Consider the following 27998-nt stretch of genomic DNA (forward strand, 5'->3'; position numbering starts at 1 on the left):
TTGTGTCCCCACTGGCTGTGCTTTTGGCTTCCTGTCCCCACACTATGCTGAGCTGGGGACTAACCAGACAAGGCCAGTGCCCGGCCTCGGCATTTCTGAGCTCGGGTACTGTGCTGACGGGGCCATTCTCAGACGCTTCTTGCCGAGATGGGAACACGGAGACACGGCCCTGGATTCGAAAGCGGCTCACTTCAGAAAGCGACGGGGCAGAGACTTGGCCAAGAGTCTGGGGGTGGCTTCTATCAATGGCTGGTTCTCATTTGTCCTAATTCTCCACAGACGGGCTCCCCGCAGACACGCCGTGGCAGATGTGACCGATGCTTGCGGCACCCCAGAGCCGCGTGGACAAATGAAGTCACTCTGAAGGTAAGCTCAGCCGTGTCCTCGCCAGGGCGCTGCTCTGCAGACCCGGCCGCCTTCTCTTCTGAGACGGTTTCCCAGTGGCCCCGTTCCCTTCTTGGCTGACAGGCAGGGAAAGAGAAGCCATTGTAGCGAACGGATTGGTCGGTGGCTGCCTGCTCAGAACTGGGGGGTTGGGGGGACCGTCCCCAGCGTGCAAGGGTCTTACAGGGGCCGGTGCCTTCTCACATTCCTTGCTCACGACGTAAGTGCAGTGCCACATTCTCAACACAAAGAGGAAAATGGGGCCCGGAATACTTCTGGGCTGAGCTGCAAACCGTTAGGTACCCCCTGTGCCCGTCTGTCGTGCTGGCCACTGGATGTGAGCCCTATAGAGAGAAAACGGGGCCGGAGAACTAGTACAGCACTTAAGGTGCTTGCTTCTCCGAGGTCAGCATGGGTCTGGTCCCAGCATCCCACATGCTTCCCCGGCACCACCACGACTGCGGAGACAGGAGGAAGCCCTGAGCTTCGCCAGGTGTGACCCAAAAAGACAAGAAATAAACATGAGGGGGCTGGAGTGATAGCCCAGCAGGTAGGGCGTTTGCCTTGCACACGGCCAACCCGGGTTCGATTCCCAGCATCCCATATGTTCCCCTGAGCACCGCCAGGAGTAATTCCTGAGTGCACAGTCAGGAGTAACCCCTGAGCATCGCCGGGTGTGACCCAAAGAGCAAAATTAAAAAAAAAAGAAACATGAAAAGAATCAAATCAAACACATGAGAATATAGCTGTCGTTTCACTCCTGGTTCTTCCTTGGTGGCCGTGTAACGCCGTCTGTGTATATCTCAGATGGGGTCACTGGTCCGCTGCAGTGCTGCTTTGGAATCACGTATAGGCGGGGGCCAGAGCCAGGTCCAGTGGGGAGGGCACTTGCCTTGCGTGCAGCTGACCCAAGTTCGATCCCCAGCACCGCATAGGGTCTCCTGAGCGTCGCCCGGTGGGGCCCCCAAACCAAAAACAATTTGGGTAAAGAGGGGGCTGCAGACACAGCCGAGAGGGTCGAGCATGGTCTGCGTGCGGGCGGCAGCGCCTTTCAGCCTGGACTCTCTGGGCCCCAAGGTGTATTTGTTTGCATACAAGGGGCCAGAGGACCAGTTCTCTCCGAGACAGCCGAGCTTTTACTACTCCGAGGGAGCCTATAAAAGCATTGTGCACTTCTTTTTGTCTCCTCCTTGGATATTTGATGGGCTGGAGCGATAGCACAGCAGGTAGGGCCTTGCACGCGGCCAACCCAGGTTTGATTCCTCCGCCCCTCTTGGAGAGTCCGGCAAGCTACTGAGAGTATCCTACCTGCACAGCAAATGTTGGCAGGCTACCCGTGACATGTTCGATATGCCAAAAAACAGTAACAACAAGTCTCACAATGGAGACGTTACTGGTGTCCCCGCTCAAGCAAATCGATGAACAGGAGGACAGCGCAGGACAGTGCAGTGAATACTTGATAATTTGGGGCCACACATGGGTGTTCAGGACTTCATCAGTGCCTCTGTGCTCACAGATCATTCGTGGCAGGACTCGGGTCCAGAGAGGGCACTGGGGATTGAACCTAGGTCAGCTGTGTGCGAGGCAGGTGCCCTACCTGACCGCTACCTGCGATCCTGTCCCTTCAGCCGCCCATGTGCATATTTGAAAACTGATGTTTGGGAGGAAAAAAAAAGTTGCAATCTGCTTAGTGAAGTCTGTGACTGGCCTTAATTGTGAATAGTGGTGTGGGGTGGTTTTGGGTATTTGTTGTTTGTTTGATTTATAATTTTGTTTGTGCTAAATTTTCAGGCATATGAAGGCCTCCCCCACAATAATTTTCTTAGAGCCAAGGTTGTTACTTTTTTAAATGGACCTATACTAAAACAATGGTTCCACACCAGTCCTACCAACAGTGTCAGCTTCCCGCCACGAACACCCATGGGTTCCCTCCGCCCCACGGCTCCTCGACACGCGTCTTTAACCCCTCCTTTTGCGCCGCACCTGGCAGTGCTCAGGGCTTACTCCTGGATCAGCCTTGGCAGTGCTGGGGCGGGGGGGGCGGGGCTGCACGAGGCACCTGGGATTAATCCCTGGCTTAGCCGCATGCCACCTACTCAGCACAGTGTCGGTTTGCTTTCAGGGCCACCCCGGTGGTGCTCAGGGGTTCCTCCTGGCTCTGCTCCCAGGGATCACTCCTGCTGATGCTTGGGGGACCTTCTAGAATGCCGGGGATCAAACCCGGGTCGCCCTCATGCAAGGCAAGCACTATCTGTCACTCCAGCCCCGCATTTTCGTTTTTAAGATTCATTATTGTGGCTTGTATTCAGACTGGAGTGTTGATGGCTCTGCTGTAGATCAGCGCCCACGCCACCCCTGTCTGTGACTCACGGCAAGAAGGACATGGCCTTCTGCCCCTGGTGCCGTCCACCTCATTCTACTTTGCCCTCGTTTCGCTTCTTCCTGGCCCTTTCGTGACTAACCCGGGGACAGCGTGGCCCATTCGATCCCACCCTGTGGCGCTCCGTTGTCCTGGATCCCAGACATCAGTGAGGCGGGCTGGCATTTGACCCCCCCTTCTGCCCACTGCACAGAAGACCTTCCGGTTCCATCCCGATAGCAGCAGAGTCCCCTGGTTTTCCGTGCTTGGGCCCGCGTGGTCTCGGGGCTGTGTGTGTTGTAGCCCATGGCTGCTGTGCTCTTGGGAGAGCCGGCTCCTTAGGAGTGTCCCGTGGGGCCAGAGCCATAGTCCAGCAGGGAGGTCGTTTGCCTTTTATACGCCGACCTGGGTTTGATCCCCGGCACCCCATAGGGTCCCCCAAGCACCTCCAGGAGTAATTCCTGAGTGCAGAGCCAGGAGAAACACCAGGAGAAACCCCTGAGCATCACTGGGTGTGATGTGCCCCCCCCCCAAAAAAAAAAGAGTTTGTCCCCTGGGGCCAGAGCAATAGTTCAGCGGGGAGGGGCTTGCTGGCCAGGGCTCCATCCCGTAGGGTCCCCGAGCAGTGACAGGAGGCAGTCCTAAGCTCGGAGCCAGGGGTAGACCCTGAGCACCTGTCCGTGTGGCCCCAAACAAAACCCAAACAAGTTGGTGAATACTTTTTCTTAGCAGGTCGGGTGGATGGGGATTGGGGCCTCACGTGTCAGGCCCAGTATGGGGTCACTGTGGGTGGCCACGGGCAGTCCCAGCACTTTACCCAGTTCTCTCTCTGCCCTGGGCTTCGTTTCTCTGATTTCCGCCTGACAGTCACAAAGCCGAGTGACAGGTTGCATGTGTCGGTTTGGGACACATGAACCGTCTCTCTGCAGCGCCCAGCTTCCCACCGCGTGGCATGACAGGGCCAGTGATGGCCTTTATCTGAGTGGACAAGGTGACAAGAATGAGCTGTGGCCGGCCGTGAGTGGCCCTACATCCCGGCCTCAGCCAGCTGACAGTCTATGCAATCCATTTGCTCTTTCTCCTGTTCCTCCTCTCGCACCCATGCGGGCCCATGGTAGCTGACACCCCAGGCCTCGTCCCCCACAGGACTGCGCTCTGCCACTAAACCACGTCCCCCACCCGGCCTCAGTAGCCAACCCGTCGGCGATCATGAGCCAGGCCGAGATGTGTATTGATTCAGGTCTGCGCAGAGGGGAAAAACAAATGGGTGATGCCTGCAGCGTCAGTGTGCCCCTGGGCGGGCTTCTGCAGGGCTCATTGCTCTGCCTTGCTGGGCCCTGCTGCCTGCAGTTCATCTGCGGACGTGTGTGTCTGTGTTAGTGTGTACTGGCGGCCCCCTCGGACCCCCGTCACTACGTTCCCCCAAACCCCCAGCTGTCGCCGGGCTGTAACTGCAGTGGGGATGAGCTCACTCCATCTGAGGGAGAAGGCCCGCAGGGAGCGGCGGGTGCCGTGTTTGGGCTGGGAGCAGACGCGGAGGTGGCGGCCATGGAGACTGGCCTGAGGGACCTTGTCTTCCAGCCACTCCTGTGTGGCATGTGTGGCAGCTGTTGGCACAGGGTCCTCACTGGGCCCCCGAGCCTCGTGCGGGCTCTCCCGGGAAGCTAGAGATTCCAGAATAGGAAAATGGGCTCTGGTGGAGGGATGGGTATTTGATCATTGTATAATCGAAACCCAAGCACAAAAATTTGTAAGTCTACAACTGTACCTCATGGTGTTTCACTAATAATAGATTTTTTTAATTAAACATTTTTTAATTAAATTTCCTTGAGAGAAATAGTTGCAAAGTTGCACATGATTGGGTTTCAGTCATACAAATTTCCAAGACCGGTTTCTTCACCAGTGTACATTTCCCAGTACCAGTGTCCCCAGGTTCCCTCCCATCATCCCACACCCCCTGCCTGCCTCTATGGCAGGCACCCGTCTCTCTCTCCTCTCTCACCCTCTCTTGCCTTCCCTCCCTCCCTCTCTCCCCTGAGAGGTTATCATACATATCCCTTTTGCTCCTTTCAGCACTCAGTTCATGCCCAGGGTGCTCATTTCCAACTGTCACTGTATAGTGGTCCCTTCTCTGTCCTAACTGCCCTCTCCCCCTGTCCCCCCCCCCCCCCCGACCTTGTGATAAGCTCCCTGCAGAAACAGGCTTAGAGTACAGCGGAGAGCACTTGCCGTGCTCAGGGTTGGATTCCGTTCCCTGCACCCACTATGACCCCGCACCCAGCCTCTCCAGGAGCAATTCCTGACCGCACAGCCAGGGATAGAAACCACGTGTGTGTGTGTGTGTGTGTGTGTGTGTGTGTGTGTGTGTGTGTGTGTGTGTGTAACCCTCTGCCCAGAGTAAGCCCTGAACATTGCCAAGTGTGGCTTTTCCCGCTTCCCCCAAAATCTGCTTTGGAAAGAGGTGGGTTTTGGGTTTTTTTTTTTCTGGCCTTTTGGGTCACACCCGGCAATGCACAGGGGTTATTCCTGGCTCTGCACTCAGGAGTTATCCCTGGCGGTGCTCAGGGGACCATATGGGATGCTGGGAATCGAACCCGGGTTGGCCGCGTACAAGGCAAACGCCCTACCCGCTGTGCTCTCGCTCCAGCCCCTGGCAAGAGTATTTCCAGGGTGCCCAGTTTGATCCACACACCACGTAGTGGTGGTCCAGGACAAGCAAAACGAACATCGGAGGTTTCAAAACGCACAGATGCTTGCAGGGCAGCACCTTGGGCCATGAGCCCCGCACACTGTCGGACATGGACTAGTGCTCCTTGTTTTGTCCCCGGACCTGCGGGCTGTGGCCAGCGTGTCCATAGGCCAAGCCCCAACTCCCAGAATAGGCCCTTATCCTGTTTCAAGAACTTGGGGCTCCGGACCAGAGGGAGAGCACAGCGGAAGATTTGCGTTTGCCTTGCACCTCGCCAGATTTGGTCCCCCGTACCCCATAGGGTCCCCCGAGCCTGCCAGGAGTGATCCCTGAGCACAGAGCCAGGAAGAAGTTCTGAGCATCACCGGGTGTGACCCAACACAGTATACATGCACCTCACGTGGGGCCACACAGGACAATGATTAGGGCACTTTGCTCACCTAAGGCCAACCCAGGGACCATCCCTGGCATCTTGGCAAAAAATGGTGACAAAATTCTTTTTTAACTATTGCTAGAAAACAAAACACATCCCCCCACTGCAAAAAAAAAAATCAAAGGCAGTGAGAGGGGAAGTTTGAGCCTGGTCGGAGGCCAGACAGAGGAGCACTGAAGAAATGAGTCATCCCTGCCCACCCCACCCCACGGAGACGCAGTTAGAGGGATTTTGTGGTCTTGGAGCCTGTGCTCTGGCTGACTCCTGAGTGCTCTGGGCCCCTGCTGGCAGTGCTCAGGGCTCCTTAGGGGCTGCCGGGATTGAGCCCGGTTTAGGAAGCGGCTTACCCGCAGGACTGTTGCTTCGAGCCCCGCCTCAGGGATTGTTTCTTTTTGCTTTTTGGGGGTACAGCACACCTGGCAGTTCTCAGGCCGACTCCGACTGCACCGGCGGTCACTCCCAGCGGTGCTCCTGACCCTGTGGGGTGCTGTAGACGGGCTGTGTGCAAGGCAGGCGCCTTCCCTGCCGTCCTCCGGCCCGGCTCCCCTGTCACGAGTCTAGCTTATGTTTCGGGGTGCTCATCTGGGGCTGTTGCCCCGAGGGAATGCATTTCACAAAACCACAGCAGACAGATGAACAGCCCCCTGACACAGCCCTGCATGAGGCCTGATGTCAAAGCTGTCGCCTTCCGTCTCTCCCACCCCGCAGAGCCCGGCTGCTGCTTCCTGCGACCTCACTGCCAGGTGGAGTAAGATGAGCATAACCAGTGACGAGGTCAACTTCCTGGTGTATCGGTATCTGCAAGAGTCAGGTAAGGCGCGTGGAGTGGCGGGGTGGCGGGCGAGGCGGAGGGTGGGCCGTTGGGTCTCTGGAGGGGCATGTTGGACTTTCCCCGCCGTTTCTGTCCTGGGAGAGGAAGTTGGAATGGATTCACGTTGGCAGCTCTGGTGGCAGGGCCGGAGCCATAGCACAGCAGGGAGGTCTTGGTCTTGCATGCCGCTGACCCAGGTTCAATCCCCTGCACCCTATTGGGTCCCCTGAAACACCGCCATGGGTGGTTCCTGAGCGCAGAGTTCAGATGCTCAGCTCTGAGCATCACATGTGTGGCTCTAAAGCAACAAAAATCAAAAAAACACGGAATGAACAAAAACAAGATTGTGTGTGTCTGTGTTGGAGAGCCATGGGGTATCGTGGCATCCCTCCCTGGACATGGAGGCCCAGGTGGTTCGTGCCCCCACTGGGACCTTTCCATGCTTGCTGAGTTCCAAAGTGCATGCACTCACAGGGACGTGACCGGCCGAGAAAACTCTTTTACCTCCCAGTGGTTCCCAGCAGGCCCGGGGCCTGGCTCCAGCAGCTACCCACTAGGCTGCACTCCCCGAGGCCAGCGCACGTCCCCAGGGGCAGTGCAAGGGTTATCTTTGGTGAGAAAGCTCGCTCAGGTGCCCTCTCCTGCTCTTCCCTCCCCGCCGGCCTCAGCCCCCAGTGCTCTCTGTTCGGGACTTCGCGGCTCTGTGCGAGCGCTGTTCCTGGCGTCTTCCGAGCAGCCAGCCGGGTTCTGAGAGAGGGGTGTTTCCCTGGGAAGGGGTGTAGGGGGCTGTAGAAACTAGCCTATAGTTGGTTTTGGCAGGGTGGCACTCGGGGACCAGTCCTGGCTCAGCGCATGGGACTGTGAGGTGTGTGGGGTGGGGCCGAGGGCTGTCTCCCGCCCCCTCGGCTGCGCTCAGCGCCGCTGTTCTGTCTGTCAGCTGGTGCATCGGGCTTCCTCCTGCAGACTTCGAAGCATTGCCCTGTCCTGCTGGGTCCCAGGCCGAGCTATGTCCTTTTGGGCCTCGTGGGCCGTGTGCACTGCTGGGGAGCAGTTGGCTGTCCCAGGAACCGTGGGCAGGTGGGCACGCGTCTGTAGATTTGACCCGAGGTCGGGTGTGTTGTGTGCGTCTCCTGCCACGGATTTCCGAGGTGGAGGCCAGCCAGCTGCTGAGCCTCTTACTGGCTAGACATGGCCAGACACTGACTGACCGACTCACCACCCACAGGAGAAGGTGGGGAAGCCAGGCTGGACTTCCGGGTCCTTCATGCTGGGAGCTGGACACGCTGCCTTCGTGGTTTTGTGGCGGGGCCACAGCGGCATGGGTTTTACTGTTCTTACGGTGGCTTGGCCAGATACAGCATTGTAGCACTGTCCTCCCATTGTTCATTGATTTGCTCGAGTGGGCATGAGTAACGTCTCCATTGTGAGACTTGTTACTGTGTTTGGCATATAGAATATGTCTCGGGGAACTTGCCAGGCTCTGCCATGCCGTTGGGATACTCTCGGGAGCTTGCCGGGCTCTCTTTGAGAGGGGTGAAAGAATCGAACCCGGGTCGGCCACGTGCAAGGCAAACACTCTACCCGCTGTGCTGTCGCCCCAGCCCAGATGAGAGAATGTAGAACACATCACATGTGAGTGTAGCCCGGTGAGGGTGGGATATGACTCGGCCTGAGTTTGACCCCGACACCGCTGCCCCTACTAAGTACCTCCCAGGCTGGCCCAGCTGGGCCCTACTCTCCCCCTCCCTCTCCCCAAGCACCCCAGACCAGGGCTGGCCTTGCACGCAACCAACCTAGGTTCGGTCCCCAGCATCCCATATGGTCCCTCGAGTATCACCAGGAGTGATTCCTGAGCGCAGAGCCAGGAGGGACCCCTGAGCATCACCAGGTGTGACCCAAAAAGAAAAAAAAAAACCCAAAGCCCCTCGATCTGAGGGTTGTGTTGGCTGAGTGTCACCTGCAGTGGCCCCAGGCGGAGGAGGCCTGGGGCCATGCCCCCTCTGTCTGTCCCAAGCAAAGTGCAGGCGGTATTTTGTGCTTTCCTCTTGTCCACGTGATAGGCTCAGGGCTGGGGGACACCAGTCATTCCGAAGCAGGCAGTTTTCTGTTTGTTTGTTTGTTTGTCTTTTTAACTTCAGTTTTCTTTTGTGTAGGGCTTGGCCTGGCCCCAGCAGCGCTGTGGGTTCAGGCACCCTTCCCTCCCTCCCCCACCATGCTCAGTTCCGCGATGATCCCCCAGGTCGGCTGAGGACCTGGCCAGGCTCAGGGAGCAGGAGCAAGGCTGAGGCCGCACTGTGGGCACAGTGTGGACAGTGGGGGCAAGTTGTTGTTTTATTATTTTTAGTTTTGGGGTCCCGGGGCTGAGATCTCCAAGCCTGCTCGGTTCAGGACTGAGCATCCTCCACCCAGATCCTCCACCTTCCAGTAGGCGGGGGTCACACCCACCAACTGGCCCCCTGGCGCCGTGTAATCCCATCAACGGCCAAGATCCAGAGACTATAAAAACCAGCTCCCGGAAGCGTGCGGCCGTGCAACATCTTATTATCTCATTCCTACTTTGGACAACCTGGCAGGCTATCGATTGTAGCCTGCCCACAGGGCAGAGTCTGGCAAACTCCCCGTGGCGTACCCAATATGCCAAATACCAGTAACAATGATGAGTCTCATTCTCCTAACCCTGAAAGAGCCTTGAATATAGCACTTTTTAAAAAATTCTCAGGGCTAGGACAAAGGAGACGTTACTGGGGCCTGCTTGAGACAATCGACTAACAACAGGATGGTCGTGATTGTGATCGTTTTGGGGGCCAACACCTGGTGTGCTCAGGGGTTACTTCTGACTCTGTGCTTGGGGATTTATTTTCTATTTTTTATTGAATCACAGTGAGGGATACAGTTACAGCGTTGTTTGTTTACCATTGGGTTTCAGACATACAATGTTCCATCATCCGTGTCTTTACTTGTGAACATTTCCCACCACCAATGTCCCCACTATTCTCCACTCCACCCCGTTGCCTGCCTCTGTGGCAAGCAATTTTTTTCCCCTCCCTTTTTTTCTCATCCGGCGGTGCTCGGGGCTGACTCCGTGCTCTCTGCTGGGATCGCTACTTTTGGCGCAGGGGATCCGAGCGGAACCAGCTGTATGTGAGACTGCGCCAACCAGGCACGGCCTCCTCCGCCTCTGCCCCCGTCGCACAGTGCTGCTGGGGACCGTTGCTGATGGGAATGGAGCCCCAGGAAGGAAGGGACTGGGGCAGTGCCTGGGGTGCCAGGCGTGAAGCCGGCCGCACCTGTGCAGCCAAGCGTCTTCAGCACGGTCCTGGCCCTCAGTTCTGCACACAGACTCTCGGCAGCGCTTGGCTGGGCTCAGCAGGGGACGCGTGTTCGCCTTCCCATTCGCATCTGCACTTCTCTGCTCACGGTGCCTTCCGCCGGTGGCTTTGGACAGGTGCCTTGTCGGTCGATTCGTGTGTGTCCGCATCAGGTGTCCCAATTACCCACGTCCCCTCAGTTTGATGCTGAGGAACTGGAGAGACCACACAGCAGGGAGGGCGCTGGCCTTGCATGCAATCGCCCCCAGGTTCCATCCCCGGCAGCCCTTACGGCCCCCCTGAGCACTTCCAGGAGTGCAGAGCCAGGAGGAAGCCCCCAGCACAGCCGGGTCTGGCCCCCAAATCAAACATAAAATAAAATTGGGGCTTCAATGAATTTCCCCTGCTCTCCTCCTTCCTAAAGCCGGGGGGAAAGACAGGTCTTGAAAAAACAGATTTGAGAAACTGGAGCAATAATACAGCGGGGAGGGCTTTGGCCCTGCAGGTGGCCGACCTGGATTCGATTCCCAGCATCCCGTATAGTCCCCCGAGAATTGCAAGGAGTAATTCCTGAGTGAAGAGCCAGGAGTAAACCCTGAGCATTGCCGGGTGTGATCCAGAAAGAAAAAAAAAAAAGTAAAGAATAACAAAACCAGACTTGAATCATTTTGTAAATGGGAGATTTTAGAGTCGTGTCTGTCATCATCTGCCGGGAGTTTTCCTGGGATTCTCGTTTCTTCCTCCTTTATCATCTTGGCCGGCCTTTGGTTTCCTGCAGCTGCAGAGCTCAAATAGATGTTTTCAATGCACTTTCCGATTTCATTAAAATTTTCCATGGTATTTTTTCCCTCGAGGAAGGAGAAAGTCTGCCAAGAACGTTCTCCGGCAGATAATAAAATAATTAGGGGTAGCTGACTGAATAGGAGGTGCCCCCCCCCCTTTGTGGAGGGGAGGAGGTTACGTAACTCGGAGGACAGAGTTTATAGTGGTGAGGAATCGGGGCCACAAACGGGAGGGGCCACTTAGCCCCAGGTTTCCCGGCCAGGTCAACCTTTGTCTCCGGTGCATTTCCAGGGAGGAGTAGGAATGTGTCCTCTCTCTTAATGCCAGCAGAGGTGTTCAGGTCTTGCCCCAAGCTGCCTCCCAATCTCTTCTGAGTGCAGTAGCTTTGTGCAGGATGCTGATGTTACCTTGTTTAAAAGGCCTCTGGGGGCCGGAGCGATAGCATGGCAGGGAGGGCAATTTGCCTTGCACGCCAGCAACCCAGGTTCGATCCTTGGCTTCCCATAGGGTCCCCCGGGCACCGCCAGGAATAATTCCTGGTGCAGAGGCAGAAGTAACCCTGAGCATCAACCAAAAAGCACCCCCGCCCCCGCAAAAAAAAAAAAAAAGGCCTTTGAATCAGGAAAAGAACCCAGGTTCTCTTCCCCCATCACACCACCAGGGGCACTGCTGAGCACAGAGCCTGGAGTGAGACCTGAGGACCAGAGAGAGCCAGCCTGCTCGGCAGGTGCTGGTGTGAAGCCACAAACCACAAATATAAGAATCAGACTGAAAATGGTTCCGGAGGGGTCAGGGAGATCGTACTGGTCATAGGATGTCGCTGCTCCTGGGAGGGGGTTGGTCACCGGCCTGACCACCGTGACCTGAGGGTCCCCTGGGTGCATTCAGGGCCGGATGACTGTTCCCGCTCCCCCGACATCGATGAAAGGAGGAAGGAACGCAAATAATCAACGTATTCGAGAGAAGTTAATCAACAAGAAGTCAGGGAGAAAACCCTTAGCCTGCAGAGCCTTGGGGAGTTTGTTTGTAAGCTACAGTGTGTTCTGTTCATTAGAGCCCCACAGTTTCTATGGGCGTGGCCCTCCAAGCGAGGTGAAAGGTGCCTTTAAGGCCTGTGTGTTTCTTGGGCTGGGGTCTCCCCTGCAGTGCTCACGGTGACTCTCACCTCAGTGCTCCCGGGGCCATGCCCTGCTGGGGATGCAGTTCATGTTGTCTGCATGTGCTCAGCCTATTCCTACCCTCTTTTCTTCCCGGTTAATTTTTCTTCTTTTTTCCCGGCTGGAGCGATAGCACAGCAGTAGGGCGTTTGCCTTGCACGCAGCCAACATGGCCGACCCGAGTTCGATTCCTCCGCCCCTCTCGGAGAGCCCGGCAAGCTACTGAGAGTATCTCGCCTGCATGGCAGAGCCTGGCAAGCTCCCCGTGACGTATTCGATTTGCCAAACACAGTGACAACAAAGTCTCCAATGGAGATGTTACTGGGCCCACTCGAGCAAATCGACGAACAACAGGAGGGCCTTTACCTTTTCCCTGCTTTAAGCAGCATGGTTGGCAAGGTTGTTGGTGATGATTTGTTTCTGGCACTCCATAGGTCAACCCAAGTCCCACCACCGCTGTCCCCTTCCCTCCACTGATTTTCCCAGGCACCGCGCCAGCCTGCCCCGTAGCAGGCCCACGGTCGGTCACTTTACATTGTTTGCTACTAGAAATAGATTCCTTAATTCTTGTTGTTGTTGTTGTTTGTTTGTTTTTGGGTCACACCCAGTGATGCTCAGGGGTTACTCCTGGCTCACGCACTCAGGAATTGCTCCTGGTGGTTCTTGGGGGACCATATGGGATGCTGGGAATCGAACCTGGGTCGGCTGCGTGCAAGGCAAACGCCCTACCTGCTGTGCTATCAGTCCACCCCCAGATTCCTTAATTCTTAAAGGAAAATTCATGAAAGTCACTGTGTCTCTCCGTGGGAACGTTAATTCTCGTGTGAGGGTGCCTGTGCAGCGGTGCCCACTGAGCCTGTGTGTCGCTCCTTGCTTCCCCAAAACAGCCCCATCCAAGCTGCCGTGCTCCTGCCGGCGTGCCGGTGTCGGGAGTGTGCGGGTGTCGCTCCGGGTGGGGTAGTCGCTCCGGGTGAGCCAGAGTATTTAAGTGGGTAGTCCAGCCTGTTGGGGTGTGAGTGCGGCTGCCGGGGCTTTGGAGGTTGTGGGGGGCTTGGCCCACCCCCTCCCTGAGATCGCCCAGGAGGTCTCAAGCAGAAGCAGGTGTGGGAGAAAGTGTTGCAGGCCAGTGGGTGAGCGTAGCTGGCAGCCACAGCGGGACGTGCTGTTCTTTCTTCTCCTTGTTGGGACACACTTGGTGAGGCTGGGGTAGGGGGCTCTGTGTTCAGGGGTCACCCCCGATAGTGCTCGGGGGTGTCAGGGCTACCACCTGCAGGCTTTGCTTGTGCTCAGCCCCTGCCATTTCCCCCCGGCCCCCCACCAAGCCACTTAGGGTCCTCCCCTCCCCCAGACCGCCTCATGCAACATCTTCACCAGGATAAGCTTCCTGCAGCTGTATTCTTTTTTTTTTCCTGAGTTCCATTTTTTATTTTTTTCTAATCAGTAGTTCACCACTTTGCATTTACTTTCAGCATATGTCCACAAATCAATTATCTCTTACTGATCCCTGTCACCTTCATGTTCAGTTCAGTGCATTCATCTTTCAGTTTGGCTTCATTTGATAGTTTCCTGACTGGCCTCTTTAATGTAACTATTGCCCTAAACATCATCTAGGAACAATATAACAGGCATAGTTACTTTAATAAAATGCTTCCCTCCTGCCAGATTATTTTTCCCTATGAAATTCACCAGCCACTTCCTCCATCACTCAGATGATTAATCCTGGAGTTCAGTCTTCTTGCAGTATCTTCCCCGTGTCCTCTCTGACTCTGTTGCTCATCTTTCCCCCTTAACTTATTTTGCCTCTAGCAGCTGTATTCTGAAAGGGAGATCCCGGTTCAGAGATGGCCCTACATGCACCATCTTCATCCAGGATAAGGCCCCAAGCAAGTGTGGTGCGAGAGGAAGTGTCCAGTGTGAAAGATGGGTCCTGGCAGTTGTGGTTGAGAAGAGGCTCCAGTTGCCAGGGCGGCGCCTTATGCAGCATCTCACATGGGACAGATTCCCAGCAGCTGAGCTAACTCGTTTAGCTCAGTTAACTTTTTTTTTTTTAGCTCAGTTAACTTTGAAAGAGAAAGTTCCAGTTTTCAAGATGGCACTTTATGCAGCATCTTAGCACAAGCGAGCTTTGTTGACATGTGGTCTGAGAGGAAGTGCCCTGGAAGGCCTTGATAAGCAAATTCTTGGGAGTCTCCCTGGACAGTGAGCATCACATCTGCTAAGGTTCCTTCTGTCGGCCTTATCCAGAGGCCTGCTGCACGAGTTTCCCTCCACCAGAACTTCTGCTCCTGATTCAAGTGTCTGCATTTTCTGCTGGGCACCCCTGGACTCTCCCTTCAGCTCCTTGAGGTACCTTTTCACTTACATGTTCTATGGAACGAAGCAGAGACCCAGCTGCTTGGCCCTCCTTCCTGGTCCTGCCATGGACCTCTCCCATCGTCAGCTGTCTGCAGAAGACTCAGCCCCTGGTCCCACTCAGCCCATCCATCTCCCTCTTGGGGCTGAACAAGGTGGGCCACATCTGCAGCTGGACATTATCCGCCAGATAATGACGTAGACAAACTTTCAGGGCCGCCCAGAGGGGGTGAATGAGCCAAGCATCCCTCCAAACAGAGCCCCGGCAGCCAAAAACCTCCACATTTCACAATTGCTGCTACGTTCCTGGCTGGACCCCACTGCTGGGGATGAGCCCCACCCAGTAGTTAATCTGCTGAAACACTGAGGTATGCAGGTTTTATGACTGAAATCTCCAGGCTTTCGCTGAGTCAGGATGGGCTATCTCCCCCCATCCCCCTGTACTTTCTGAAGTCCTGGCAGTCAGCACACACCCCGAAGACACCAGCCACCCAGTTCAAAAACTTAACTCCAGCTATATCACCACGTGAAAAATTTTGGACTTCCTGGAGCAACATCTCAAAATCTACCACACTGATAACCCAGGAATAGCACACCAGATTTGGTGGTATGTCATGTAGAAGGCAAGCAGTCTCGACTAACAAAACATAAATACAGAGTTTTTACCCTGGAGCAGCATCTTGGTAATCTCTCCGACAAGGACGTATTGGCTCCATGATGAGATACAACAATCTTCACTGACTTTTTTCTAAGGGAACAATCATGATCACGACCATCCTGTTGTTCGTTGATTGCCTTGAGCAGGCGCCAGTAATGTCTCCTTCGTCCTAGCCCTGAGATTTTCAAAAGTGCCGTATGCAAGGCTCTTTCAGGGTTAGGAGAACGAGACCCATCATTGTTACTGGTATTTGGCATATTGGGTACGCCACGAGGAGTTTGCCAGACTCTGCCATGTGGGGCAGGTTACATTCGGTAGCCTGCCAGTTTGTCCAAAGTAGGAATGAGATAATAAGATGTCGCACGGCCGCAAATGCGGCCGCACGCTTCCGGGAGCTGGGTTTTATAGTCTCTGGGTCTTGGCCGTTGATAGGATTACACGGCGCCAGGGGGCCAGTTGATGGGTGTGACCCCCGCCTACTGGAATTCGGAGGATCTGACTGGAGGATGCTCAGCCCCGATCGGAGCAGGCTTGGAGATCTCAGCCCCGGGACCCACATGCCTGTGTTCCTCTGCCGGTACCTTCATGCGTGTGGAGAGTGGTCCCAGCATGGTTGTGGCTGGTTCTGGAGGTCTTCGTCTGCCGGAGCCCTGGTCGGGGCGGGGAGGGAAACTCAACCCGCTCCCTTCCAAGGGGCCCCGGCGAGGACAGCCAGGCGCGGGGGCAGGGGACTCTGAGGGGACATCGCAGAGTCTCTAAGGGAACATCCTTTTGATTATTCTGTTAGCACATTATTGATAACAACCAATATAAAATAAATTACTGAGGGTCCGCTATGGCTTATGGGGTAGTTGGGAAAATTGGAGATTATGGTGGAGGGAAGGTGTAATGGTGGTGGGACGGGTGCTGGGGTGTTGAATCATCATGAGCAAGTCTGTAAACCACGGTGCTTATGTAAAGTTTAAGGGGGAAGGGACATAAAAGAAAAGAAACCCTGAGTCAAACCTCCAGCTGGGCTCTCTACAGGTGGCCAGCTGCTTCTGTTCTTCTCTGAGCAGAGTTGTGTTTTCTTAGACCCAAAGGCTGCAGCTTTCTGTGTCTCGGGGGGTGAGACATGGTGTCTCAGAATCCGAGCAAGGGGCCCGGTGCCCTGCAGCCGTGTGCTGTGAGCTGCCCGCAGTGGCTGAAGGGGAGAGAAGGTGTCCCCATTGGTTGGCGGCGGCGGCCGCGCACACGCCCAGGGCTGGCTGCGTGTTGTAAGAGGGAAGGAGTCAGGTACGCGCTGAGCATCGGTTGTAGTGGGAACGAATGAGGGAATGAATGAAGTACGTTCCCGGTGTGCGTGAGCCCGTGAGCGAATGACGTTTTCCAGAACTGTGTCCCAAGTGGTTGCTTCTGCGAATGAGTGCGTGCCCCTCGAGTCTGTATGTTTTGGGGTCCCGCCTGCCGTGCTCACAGCGTACTCCTGGCTCTGTTCAGGGATCACTCCCAGCAGTGCTCATGAGCACTCTATATCGTGCCGGGGATCAAACCTGGGTCAGCCACCTGCAAGGCATTCTGCAGGCCCCCCTCACTGCTGGGGTGGTTTGAGGGGGTGGGGTGAGTCGAACCCCACCTGCTGATGCTCAGGGCTTACTGCTGCCTCTGCACTCAGAAACTACTGCAGGCAGTTCTCAGGGGACCGTGTGGGGTGCCGCGGATGGAACCTGGGTTGGCCACGTGCCAGGCGAGCACCTTCGTGGCTGTGCTCTCGCTCCAGCTCCTCCTCCCTGCCTGGGTTTGGTGACAGGGTTGCTCAGTGCACACTTGGGCTCCGCCGCCTGCGTTTCCTCCCTCTCCTGGGGCCCCCATCCCTGCACGGCGCCTGCTCACCACCACCCCCTTTCTGTCTCCTGCAGGGTTTTCCCACTCGGCCTTCACGTTTGGTATTGAGAGCCACATCAGCCAGAGCAACATCAACGGAACGCTCGTGCCACCAGCTGCCCTCGTGTCCATCCTACAGAAGGGGCTGCAATATGTGGAGGCCGAGATCAGCATCAATGAGGTACGTGCAGGTCGGGGACACGAGCGCACCTCGGCTCCCACGGATGCTCGCGCTGAAACTCTTGGGCCCATGGCGCATTGCCGGCCTCTGTGGCACGTGGCCCGGCCCCTGGGACAGAGGAATACGTCCCGAGCTCTGACTTAGCTTCTCTTTTATTTGGGACTTTGGAGTGGGGTGCTCTGCCTCACAGTGCTCGGGGGCTCCTTCTGTGCTCTGTGCAGTTGCTGGGGTGCCAGGGCTCAGGCTGTGTTGCCACTCCCGGCAGGCAAAGGCTTTGTCTCTCCTGCCAGCGCTTGGGTTGCTTGGGGTCACACCCGGCAATGCTCAAGTGACTCCCTGCTGGGTGCTCAGGAGTGACTCCTGGAGGTGCTCAGGAGAGTGTTTGGGATGCGAGGATTGAAACTGGATCCAGCACCCTCTCCCTGTGGGCCTGAAGTTTGGGTTTATCAGTCTGCTCCACGGGTTTGAGTGGCGCCCTTGCTTGCGACCTGCTGGCCTCTGAGCGCAAAGGTTACCACCTGTGTGGGGTTCTTGGGGGGCACACTCAGTGAGACTTGGGTGACGTGTGCATCTGTGCTTGGCAATGACTCCTGGCGGCTCAGGGGACCCTGTGGGATGCTGGGGATCGAACCCGGGTCAGCCCCGTGCAAGGAAAGCGTCCTCCCGCCGTGCTGTTGCTTGGGTGCCCCCTCTTGTGTTCCAAAGTGTGGCTGAAAATCATTCTCATGGCGGGAGGAGGCAGGAAGACCCGGACACATAGAACAGTGACCCCGGTTGGCATGCAAGAGACCCACACCCACTCCGGGTACTGCATGGTCCCCCAACCCCAAAGCCGACAGAGGCGGCAGTGAGCCCAGCAGCGTCTCCGCTCAGGAAGGCGCTCTCTGTGGCCAAGCCGTGTCTGCAAGGGACAAGGCAGACGCGTGTCCAAGCCCGCCCTTGGCTGTATCCGCCCCTGCACACGGCCTGGCCGCGACGTGTCCACAGTGGCTGTGTGTGTGTGAGAGAGAGTATGTATGTGTCTGTGAGTGCGAGTGTGTGTGTATGTATCTGTGTCAGTGTGTGAGAGTGATTGTGTGTTTGAGTGTGTGTGTATGTGTGTGAAGAGTGGGTGTGATTGGGTGTGTCAGTATGTTGGTGGATGTGAGTGTGAAGAGTGTGTTAGAGAGCGTGTATGTGTATGTACACAGGGTGCTATTGCGGGCACCTACCATCTGTGGGCATGCAGTAGATACTAAGCAGAAGCTCCCAGCAAGGCCAAGTGTCTCCCAAGGGGGCAGCATCGCCGTCCAGGAGAGTCCGGCAGGGCGGCTGCCAGGACTGAGGGCCACGTGGGGGTTGCTCTCCACAGGACGGCACGGTGTTCGACGGCCGCCCCATTGAGTCACTGTCCCTCATCGACGCGGTGATGCCCGATGTGGTGCAGACCCGGCAGCAGGCCTTCCGGGAGAAGCTGGCCCAGCAGCAGGCCGCAGCAGCCACCACGGCGGTCACAGCCACGGCGGTCGTGGCCACGGGAACCACAGCCTCACCAGCGGCTGTTTCCCAGCAGAATGCACCAAAGAATGGAGAGACCACGGTTAATGGGGAGGAGAATGGAGCGCATGTCAGTAAGTGCGGGCGGGCGGGTGGGCCGGCGCCTGCAGGTGCCTCGGCCACACTTGTGGCGGTCCCTTGGCGGAACCAGGCCACAGTGTGGGGCCTGCCACTCTGGTTTCAATCCCGGCCAACAGCGCGCTCCTTGGCACCACGGACTGGAAAGACACTGCATTTCCAGTCCTCTCCTGGCTTTGCCAGTGAGCTGGAAGAGGGTGTGTGGGCAGCGGCGCTTGGCATGCCTGTGTGGAGTGTTGTGGCACCCTGTCCTCTCGGTGCACGAGCTGGGGTACCCTAGGCCGGCCCGCCTGGCACACGAAGCCTTGGGCAGGAAGAAAGGCCCCCTAGGCTTCAGGCTAGGGAGCTCATGCCCTCGTGTGCCAGGGCCCCAGTAGAATGCCAGGTGCCACGTGGGCATCAGCTTGACACTGAACCTGCCACTCCTCTGGGTCTCAGTGGAGGGGTCCCCCAGGCACCCCGGAACAGTTTGGGATACTCCCCAAACCAGCATTTTAGGGGGGGGTGGTTCTGTTTTTGTTTGGGGGCTACACTGGCAATTTTCAGGGGTGACTCCTGGCTCTCCACCCAGGGATCACTCCTGGCAGTGCTTTGGGGAGTCTGCAGGCTGGTGGGGATTGAACCCAGGTTGGGTGCGTGCAAGGCAGGCGCCCCTCCACGCTGCCTGATCACTCCAGCCCGGGGTGATGAGTCTGGCACAGGGGATTCCGAGACTAAGCGCTGCAGGCGGGCAGCTGCCTCTGGCGTCCCCTCACTGTCCTCGGCATGGCCAGTGGTTGGGTCCATCACTGTGGCATTGCTTAGTGCCAGCCCGCTGACACCTCTGTGTGCCCGCAGACAACCATTCCAAACCCATGGAGATCGACGGAGACGTGGAGATTCCTGCCAGCAAGGCCACAGTGCTCCGGGGCCACGAGTCCGAGGTCTTCATCTGTGCCTGGAACCCTGTCAGCGACCTCCTGGCCTCGGGGTGAGGCTTGCGGTGGGAGCCAGGCCCCAGGGTCCCCCCACCACTGCCCCTGCCGTCATGCCCCAGAGGCACCGGCCTTGGGGTGTGCCGGGGCCTCAGACAGACAGCAATGGCCCAGTCCCGTGACACACGCCTCCCACAGGTCTGGAGATTCCACGGCGCGGATCTGGAACCTGAATGAGAACAGCAACGGGGGCTCCACGCAGCTGGTGCTGCGCCACTGCATCCGCGAGGGGGGCCACGACGTGCCGAGTAACAAGGACGTCACCTCGCTGGACTGGAATGTGAGCGTCCCGACGCCGGGTCCTGGGGACCCTTGCTCCGGACGCGGGCACATGCACGGGCGCGTGCTGGGGGAGCTCATGCACAAATGCTCAGGGGCACATGCATGCTAGGACCGTGTCCAAATGCTCAGGGTACACGCGCGTACTGAGGGGCACGTCCACAAATGCCCAGGGAGCGCACTCATGCTAGGGGGCTTGTGCACAAATGCTGGGGGTTCGCGCCCTTGCTGTGGGGGACACGCATGTTCATTCTGGGCCACGCACACATCTGCTCAGGGGCACATGCGCACGTGGTCCTGTGCAGGGCGGCTCACCCCTGGGGCCACAGGTGTAGGCGTGCAGGCATCCTGTGGGGTGTCACAGGGGCTCATCCCTCTTGCCCAAAATGCTGCCGGGGTGAGCTACGCTGCCGTGACTGGGTGCTGCCGCGGGCTCCCGGCGCTTCCTTCCGGGGAGAATGTGGACGCTGAGCCCTGATGCACGGGTGACGGGTCCCCATCCCTGACTGAGCGGCTCTTGTCGGCTGCTTCTCTCTCCCCTGGCCACAGAGCGATGGGACACTGCTGGCCACAGGGTCCTACGACGGCTTTGCCAGAATCTGGACGGGAGACGGTAAGGGCGCCCTGACATCGGGGTTGCAGGGTGGGGGTGGGGGTGGGGGTGGAGGCTGCGTGCACGTGACTGCGTTGGGCTGGACACGAGTCTGCGTTTCTGCTCCCACCGCAGGTAACCTTGCCAGCACCTTAGGCCAACACAAAGGCCCCATCTTTGCCTTGAAGTGGAACAAGAAGGGGAACTATATTCTGAGCGCGGGTGTAGACAAAGTGAGTAATACCTCCCAAGGCGCTTCTGCTACCCTTTCTGCCAGCCCAGTTGGATCCCAGGAAATCCTGGGGGCATGTCCATCTGTTGTTTTTGTGTTGGGGGATCACACCTGGCGATGCTCCGGCTTCTTCCAGGCTCTGGGCCCAGGAATCATTCCTGGCGGTGCTCCAGGGAGCCCTGTGGGGTGTCAGGGACCAAACCTGCACTCAGTCCCGTGCGTGCGTGGCGAGCTCCTCCGGCTGTGCTGGCCTGCAGCCCCTCCCCCAACTCTGCCTTCCTGGGCTTCCCGTGCCGGAAAATACGAAGGATTGTTTGATAGTGCTTCACTCTGAGCTTTCGTGGTTTGGTGGTGGTTTGGCCACGCCCGTGTCTGCTCACACTGCAGGCAGTGCTCAGGGTTGCCAGAGACTGAGCCGAGGTCAGCTGCACGCAGGCAAGCGCCCTGCCTGCTGTGCCACTGCCCTGTCATGCTCGCCTTGTCTGGGCCAAGCTCCTCTCTGAGCGCTGTTTTCCTGGGGGGCTTCTAGAACAGGACTGCGTGTGCCCCCATGAGCGTGAGCATGGCCTAGCGGGGGGTTCTCGGGCAGCTCGGGCCTGTTGTCTTGCAGGCTGGCGCCTGTTTGGTGCATGAGGCTCGCTCACTTGCTCGTGCATGCTCTCTCTCTCTCTCTCTCTCTCTCTCTCTCTCTCTCTCTCTCTCTCCTCTTTTATGCTCACATCTTATTTTCTTTTGTTAATTTTCTCTTTTTAATTAAATCACCATGAGAGAGTTACAAAGCTTTCATGTTTGAGTTTCAGTCACACAATGATGGAACCCCCCTCCCTCCACCAGTGCCCATTCCCCACCACCAATGTCCCCAGTATCCCCCCATCCCAACCCTCCCCTGCCTCCAGGGCAGACAATCTCCCCCATCCTCTCTCCTTTTGGGCATCATGGTTTGTAGTATAGATACTGAGAGGCCATCACGTTTGGTCCTTGATCTACTTTCAGCACACATCTCCCATCCTGAGCGATCCCTCCAACCATCATTGACTTAGTGATGCCTTCTCTATCCCAGCTGCCTTCTCCCCCAGATCATGAGGCAGGCTGCCAACTATAGGGCAGTCTTTCTGGCCCTGGTCTCTACTGTCCTTGGCTATCAGTCTCATAGTATGTTATTTTATATTCCACAAATAAGTGCAGTCTATGTCTGTCCCTCTCTTTCTGACTCATTTCACTTAGCATGATGGTGTCTCACCGTGGATGTGGCGTGGGTCCAGGTGCCCTACACAGAGGTGTTGTGTCCCCGAGTTGTTGGGCCGGTGTGCAGAAGGCTTTGCAGTCTGGCGGAAGGGATAGGTTTTGGTGGCGGCTCCCCGACATGCTGTCATGTGTGCTGGCTGGAGGAGGGATGGAGGGTCGGAGCGGTGTTGGGGCGCTTTGCAGGCTGTGCCCATCTCTGAATCTCATCATTGTAGCAGGGAACAGTTTTGCTTTCACTTGTCTCAGTGGCCAGTTGGACTGGCGACACGCCCGGGCCTGCCCCACCCCACATAATCTTGAGGGCAAGGGATGCCGGCGTGTGCAGCTGTGAGTGATTTAGAGAGGAAGAAAGAAAGAGTTGGTGTCTGGAGCATAGTACAGCGTGGATGGTGCCTGCCTTGTACGTGGCCGACCCGGGTTCCATTCCCTGTCCTCAGCACTGCCGGATGTGGCCTAACCACAAAAGGGAAAAAATGGCAAAAGAAGTTGGGTCTGGGAATTTTGTTTCTCACCAAATTCTGTTTGCGTCCTGTACAACAAGTCAATTGTTAGAATAGTTCGCAATTGTTAGAATAGTTCGGAAGCGTTGGAAAGCCTGGTTTGAGGCTTTCACCTGGGTTCCGTAAGTTGCTGGGAAATTGTGGATCTTCCTAGGAGCCTCGTGGTGCTCTCGTAGAAGTCTTTTGGGCAACTGGCCCGTGGGCGAGCTGTGGCCTATTGCCTGTTTCTGTCAGGACAGTTTCCTTGGCACACAGCCCCGTGCGGGTCTGTATTGGCTCGTTGGGGGCGGGGGGGGGGGGGTAGGCAGGCCGCAAGAGACATGGGGGGATCTGCTGTTGTCCAGGCACATGCGTGTCGCTCCCTGGCCATTGGGAGGATCCACACCATGGGCGGAGCACGCCCTGCAGCGCAGCCGCAGTGTCTGACCCCAGGAGCACCGGTGTAGCACATCGGCCTTCAGTGAGCCACAGAGAAGTCTTGGGTTCCAGGGCCCTTGGGTGGTTCCCCGGTGGATGCAGACTGACCCCTCTCAGTGCTGTTTGTGGTTCTGCCATGGGCTGTTCAGCCACGTCATGGCAGACCCAGGTGTCCCCCCGCCACGCCGTGATATTGGGGACTGAAGTTTAGGAGCACCGGTACCATCCAGGCCGTCGCTTGGGGCAGGCACGGAGGCTTCCCTGTGGGGGAGAGGTCAGTGCCCCACAGCCTGCAGCACCTGAGAAGCAACGGGGGTGGCCCCCAAAAGGAAGGGCCCGACAGGATGTGTGTAGCCACTCTGGGTTCGGCCTCTGACCGCACCAGGTGCACGGAGCAGGAGCACAGCACGGAGCATTTCCTTTGCACGTGGCCGGCCTGGGTCCGGTCCTCAGAGCAAGCCGGAGCGCAGGGCCAGGCGTCCTCTGCGCACTGCCAGGTGTGGCCCCCAAAACCAAAAGCAACACAGGACACAGGCACAGTGGCGTCGGGGTGTGTGGGCTGAGGGGTGGGTTCCCGTGTGGGCGATAGCCGTGGGGTGGGTGCGGCGTGGCTGGGCACGGGGGATCGTTTTTGCTGACGCGTGGCTTTCGTCTGCGGAGTACAGACAACCATCATCTGGGACGCGCACACCGGCGAGTCGAAGCAGCAGTTTCCCTTTCACTCCGGTGAGTGCCGCCCCGCGGGCCGGGGGGTCCTGGCAGGGCTGGGGTCTGTCTGCTGCCAGGGATGGAACGGGGGTGGGCACTACGCAGGGCACGCCAGACCCCGCGGGCTGACTTCAGGACGTCGGCACCCACCTCTGGCTCAGGGAGGACATTGCTAGTGGGGGCCCCGAGATGGTGCCCCCCCCCCCGGGTCACCCTTCTGCCCCATGTCGTTGCCCTGTGGCTGAGCTCACCCAGAGACCCGGGGGACCCTCACGCTGTGCCTTCACCCCGCCCCGAAACACCTTTGGGGTTGGCGTGAGAAGCCGTGTGAGGTGGGGTGCGCTGCTGGGGGTGCCCCACTGCAGCCACTGCACGCCGCATGCCCACAGCTCCTGCCCTGGACGTGGACTGGCAGAACAACACCACCTTCGCCTCCTGCAGCACCGACATGTGTATCCATGTCTGCCGACTGGGCTGCGACCGGCCTGTCAAGACATTCCAGGGGCACACGGTGAGCGGGGGGGCACCAGCACGGAGACACGCCTGGATGGGCGTGCACTGCGTGAGTGTCTGTCAGGGAATTGAGGCCAGGCATCTTGGGGTGGCAGAGGGTGGCTATGATGCAACGCTAGGCTCACCCTCTCCCCCCTAAAAATGGTGTGTGTGGTGTGTGTGTGTGTGTGTGTGTGTGTGTGTGTGTGTGTGTGTGTGTGTGTGTGTTGCTCAGGGCTGCTGATTCCTGGCTCTGCACTCAGGACCATTCCTGGTGGGGCTCCGGGGACCATGCGGGGTGCTGGAGATCAAACCTGGTTTGGCCGTGTGCAGAAACACGAGCCCCTACCTACTGTGCTGTCTCCTCAGCACCCTGCACTCCACAACTTTTTAACAGCGTCCCTGCCCTGCGATGGTGTGTCCGTGTATGTGCGTATGTCTGCATATGCGTGTCTGTGTGTTGTGGGGGGGTCTGTGTCTGTTATGTGTGTCTGTGTGTTGTGTGTCTATGTCTGTGTTCTCTGTGTGTGTGTGCGTCTGTGTGGGGTGTGGGTCTGGGTCTGGGGTGCATGGTCCTCAGCTCCCCCTGGAGGGCCCCCGGCCCCTCCAGTCTGCCCCCTCTTACACTAGCTTAGCATGGAAGATTGTGTGTGTGGGGGGTAAGTCCCATCCAAAGCAATGGGGTTTTTTTTTTCTACTGCACAACTGGGCTTTTTCCACCTGGGGTGCTGTTGTTTTCTGGGAGGGCTGTGGATGCAGGCTGAGCACTGACGCTCTACCAAGCCCTTACTTTAGTGACTCGGGCTTACTGCACGCTGCTGCCCCCTGCTGGCCGGCCACGCTTCCTGCACGGGGCTCATGGTCGGCCCCACCCCCTTGCGGGCTTCTCTTCCAGAACGAGGTCAATGCCATCAAGTGGGACCCATCAGGGATGCTGCTGGCGTCCTGCTCGGATGACATGACGCTGAAGGTAAAGCCCCCCTCCCCCCGCCACCACCCCCTCCAGCCCACCGCGCAGGCCCGCGGACCCTCACCAGCTGCCCTGTGTCGCCCAGATCTGGAGCATGAAGCAGGACACGAGTGTACACGATCTGCAAGCTCACAGTAAAGAGATCTACACCATCAAGTGGAGCCCCACGGGGCCGGCCACCAACAACCCCGGCACCAGCAACATGCTGGCCAGGTACGGGGCGGGGGCCAGGTGACGAGGGGCATGGCTGCCGCTGGCACATGTCCAGAAGGTCCCAAAGGCGTCCAGCGCGGCGCTACTATTTGGGGCCGTGCCGGGGAAGGCCTGGCCCAGGTTCCATCCACACACCCCAGATCCCTCCCGCGCCTCAGGAGAGGTGATCCCTGAGCACAGAGCCAGGAGTAACCCTTGGGTTGTGCCCCATCACCCCAAAAAAGAAAACACACATTGGAAGCAGGGGGGAAGTCGAGGTGCTAGCGCGTGTGCCTGGGTGCAGCCCGTAGCCCGCAGGGGACTGTGGCTCCGAGCAAGTCCCTGAGTGCCATGGGCCGTGGTGCCCTGCCCCCCCCACCCCCCCACCAAAGGCAGATGAAGTGAGCAGATATGGGCTTCGTGGCCCTGGCTTGTTGCTTCTGGGTCTGTGCGTGGATGGCAGGTGTGTGGGGTGGGGAGTGGTCGGGAGCGCTCACGGCGCGCGCTCTCCCCAGCGCCTCCTTCGACTCCACCGTGCGGCTGTGGGACGTGGAACGAGGCGTGTGCTTGCATACGCTCACCAAGCACCAGGAGCCCGTGTACAGCGTGGCCTTCAGCCCCGACGGCAAGTACCTGGCCAGCGGCTCCTTCGACAAGTGCGTGCACATCTGGAGCACCCAGGTGAGTGGGCCGGGGCGGACTGGGGGGGCTGAGCCTTGGTTTGCGGAGACCCAGCTTGGATCCCCGCCACCCCCGAAAATGATTCATGAGCACAGAGGCAGGAGTAAATCTGGGATGTGGCCAGGTGTACTGCCCCCGCCCCCTCGAAAAACACAAAGCGTCTGTCCCGGGCCAGAGAGGTAGCTCAGTGGGCGGGGCACTGGTCTAGCGTGCCTCAGGGCCAGGTCGGGTGTCCTGGCCTGCGCTGGCCTCAGAAAGGAGGTCATGGGCGAGGGTGTGGGTGTGCCCCACCCTAAGTTGTTTCTTGCGGGAGGATGCCAAGAGCGGAGGGCGGGCTGCGGGGGGCACCTGGGGCCGGGTCCCCGTGTGCTGCCTGCACAGGGTCCTGATGGCACGGGAGGCGCTGGGTGTGGGCACGGCCACGCTGACGCTCGGCTTTGCCTTCCAGAGCGGCAACCTGGTGCACAGCTACCGGGGCACCGGTGGAATCTTCGAGGTGTGTTGGAACGCCCGAGGGGACAAAGTGGGTGCCAGCGCGTCCGATGGCTCTGTAAGCAACTCCCGGGGGCCGTGGGGGCGAGGCACAGGGTGGACGGGCTGTACAGGTTCATTGTGCGGCGGGGGGCTGGGGGGCTGCGTGTGCTGCGAGCCGGGCTGCCATGTTAAGGTGAGGGCCACTGTTGCCCCCTGCAGGTGTGCGTCCTAGATCTGCGGAAGTGAAGGCCACGTGGGGCCGCCAAGACACCCAGATTTTCAAGGGGGCCCGGAAGCAGACGCCGGCGTCTGGTCCAGCCGCGACGGCGGTCGTCGGCATCGATGTGCTGCCTCACCCTGTCTACTGCCACAGCGGACACAGGCGCGGCCTGCGGTCCAGGCGGCTGGGGAGTCCGCGCGGCCCCGGCCACTCGAGGGTCCATTGGTTTTCTTTTGTTTGTTTGTTCGTTTGTTTGTTTGGAATCCTGGCGTGGGCGTTGACAGGAGCGCGTGCACAGCGCCCCTCCCGGGCTGCCAAGGACAGGGGCCCGGACACGGCCGCGGGGGGCGGACGGGAACAGCTGTGCCAAAAGGAAGGACGCGGCGCTGCGGTGGAGCCACGGGGCGGCCAGGACAGCCTCGAGGACGCCCCTCACGTCCCCCGCAGTCTGGACACCCGGAGTCACTGGCGCAAGCTGTGACCCGCACACTTTGCTTCTCTACGATCCCTGTTGCGTTGTTTCCTGGTGTGGCCTGGGGCTTGGGGGAGGGGACGGGGGTCACTCTGTCTCGGGTGGCCGCCCTGCGCCCAGCCCTCTCCTCCCGTCTCCTCTGTCCGTCCGCCCCTCCCGCCCGTCTTGTCCCCTCTTGCTTCAGATGTTCATCGGGTCGGTGTCCAGGGCACTTTCTGGCGCATTACTAAGTGCTTTATGTACGAAGGCGAGGGGCTTTTTTCAGACGGGGGGTGGGCGGGGGAAAGACTTATAAGAGGAAGAAGAGCCCTGAGTATTTTTGCAGAAAAAAAAAAAACAGTTATTTTTATGTTGAAATGATTAAAAAAGAAAAAATCCTAACGCAGCCTTCAGACACAACTTTGTCTCACGCCGACATGGGTCGGCCCCGCAAGCTGACGGGGTCTCGAGGGACAGGGACAGAGGCCCACATAGGGGCCGGACAAGAGTGTCCTTACCCACAAGAGGACTGTGCAGGTGGCAGCTGAGTGACCCTGTGGGCTGGCTTGAAGCTCCTGGCTGGGGTTTTTTTCTCTCTTTGGGCGGAAGAGTGTGCCCGCAGCCTGTGTCACCAACACTTTCCCGTTGTGGCACTGGTGTCTGTGGTCTTTGTGGATGGTGACCCCCACACCCCCGCCCCAACCCTGTGGCGGGGAGACTGGGCTCCGCCCCGTGGCGAGGCCTGCTTTTCTGCAGGAGCGGCGGCTGGGGTGTCTGTGGGGTGCGTTTCGTCGTGGCCCCACTGCAGCCGTGACAGTTTATTCTGAGGGGGCCAATGAGTGGCAGGGTCGTCTCCATGGAGGCCACATGTTGTCATTGGACGGGTGAGGTGGGATCCATGGCTGGCCTCCGTGGCCTGTGTCCACAAGCTCCTCAGCCGTCTGCAGACCAAGCAGAGGATGACGATTGGGTGGCATCT

General features: G+C 58.2%; 1 protein-coding gene across 1 annotated transcript; it reads left to right on the forward strand.

Moving 5' to 3' along the window:
• The first annotated feature begins 6573 nt into the window (after positions 1 to 6573).
• On the forward strand, positions 6574 to 26992 carry TBL1X (transducin beta like 1 X-linked). The gene is made up of 14 exons (XM_056113782.1): positions 6574 to 6676; positions 16833 to 16978; positions 18330 to 18588; positions 19430 to 19562; positions 19705 to 19846; positions 20395 to 20458; positions 20573 to 20670; positions 23497 to 23557; positions 23929 to 24050; positions 24927 to 25001; positions 25087 to 25214; positions 25709 to 25874; positions 26323 to 26424; positions 26568 to 26992. The coding sequence occupies exons 1-14, from the start codon at positions 6619 to 6621 to the stop codon at positions 26592 to 26594; spliced, it is 1581 nt and encodes a 526-aa protein (XP_055969757.1). The 5' UTR covers positions 6574 to 6618; the 3' UTR covers positions 26595 to 26992.
• Positions 26993 to 27998: the final 1006 nt, after the last annotated feature.

This window comes from Sorex fumeus, unplaced genomic scaffold, assembly GCF_029834395.1.
Source record: "Sorex fumeus unplaced genomic scaffold, SorFum_2.1 ptg000023l, whole genome shotgun sequence".
In the NCBI taxonomy this organism is placed as follows: domain Eukaryota; kingdom Metazoa; phylum Chordata; class Mammalia; order Eulipotyphla; family Soricidae; genus Sorex; species Sorex fumeus.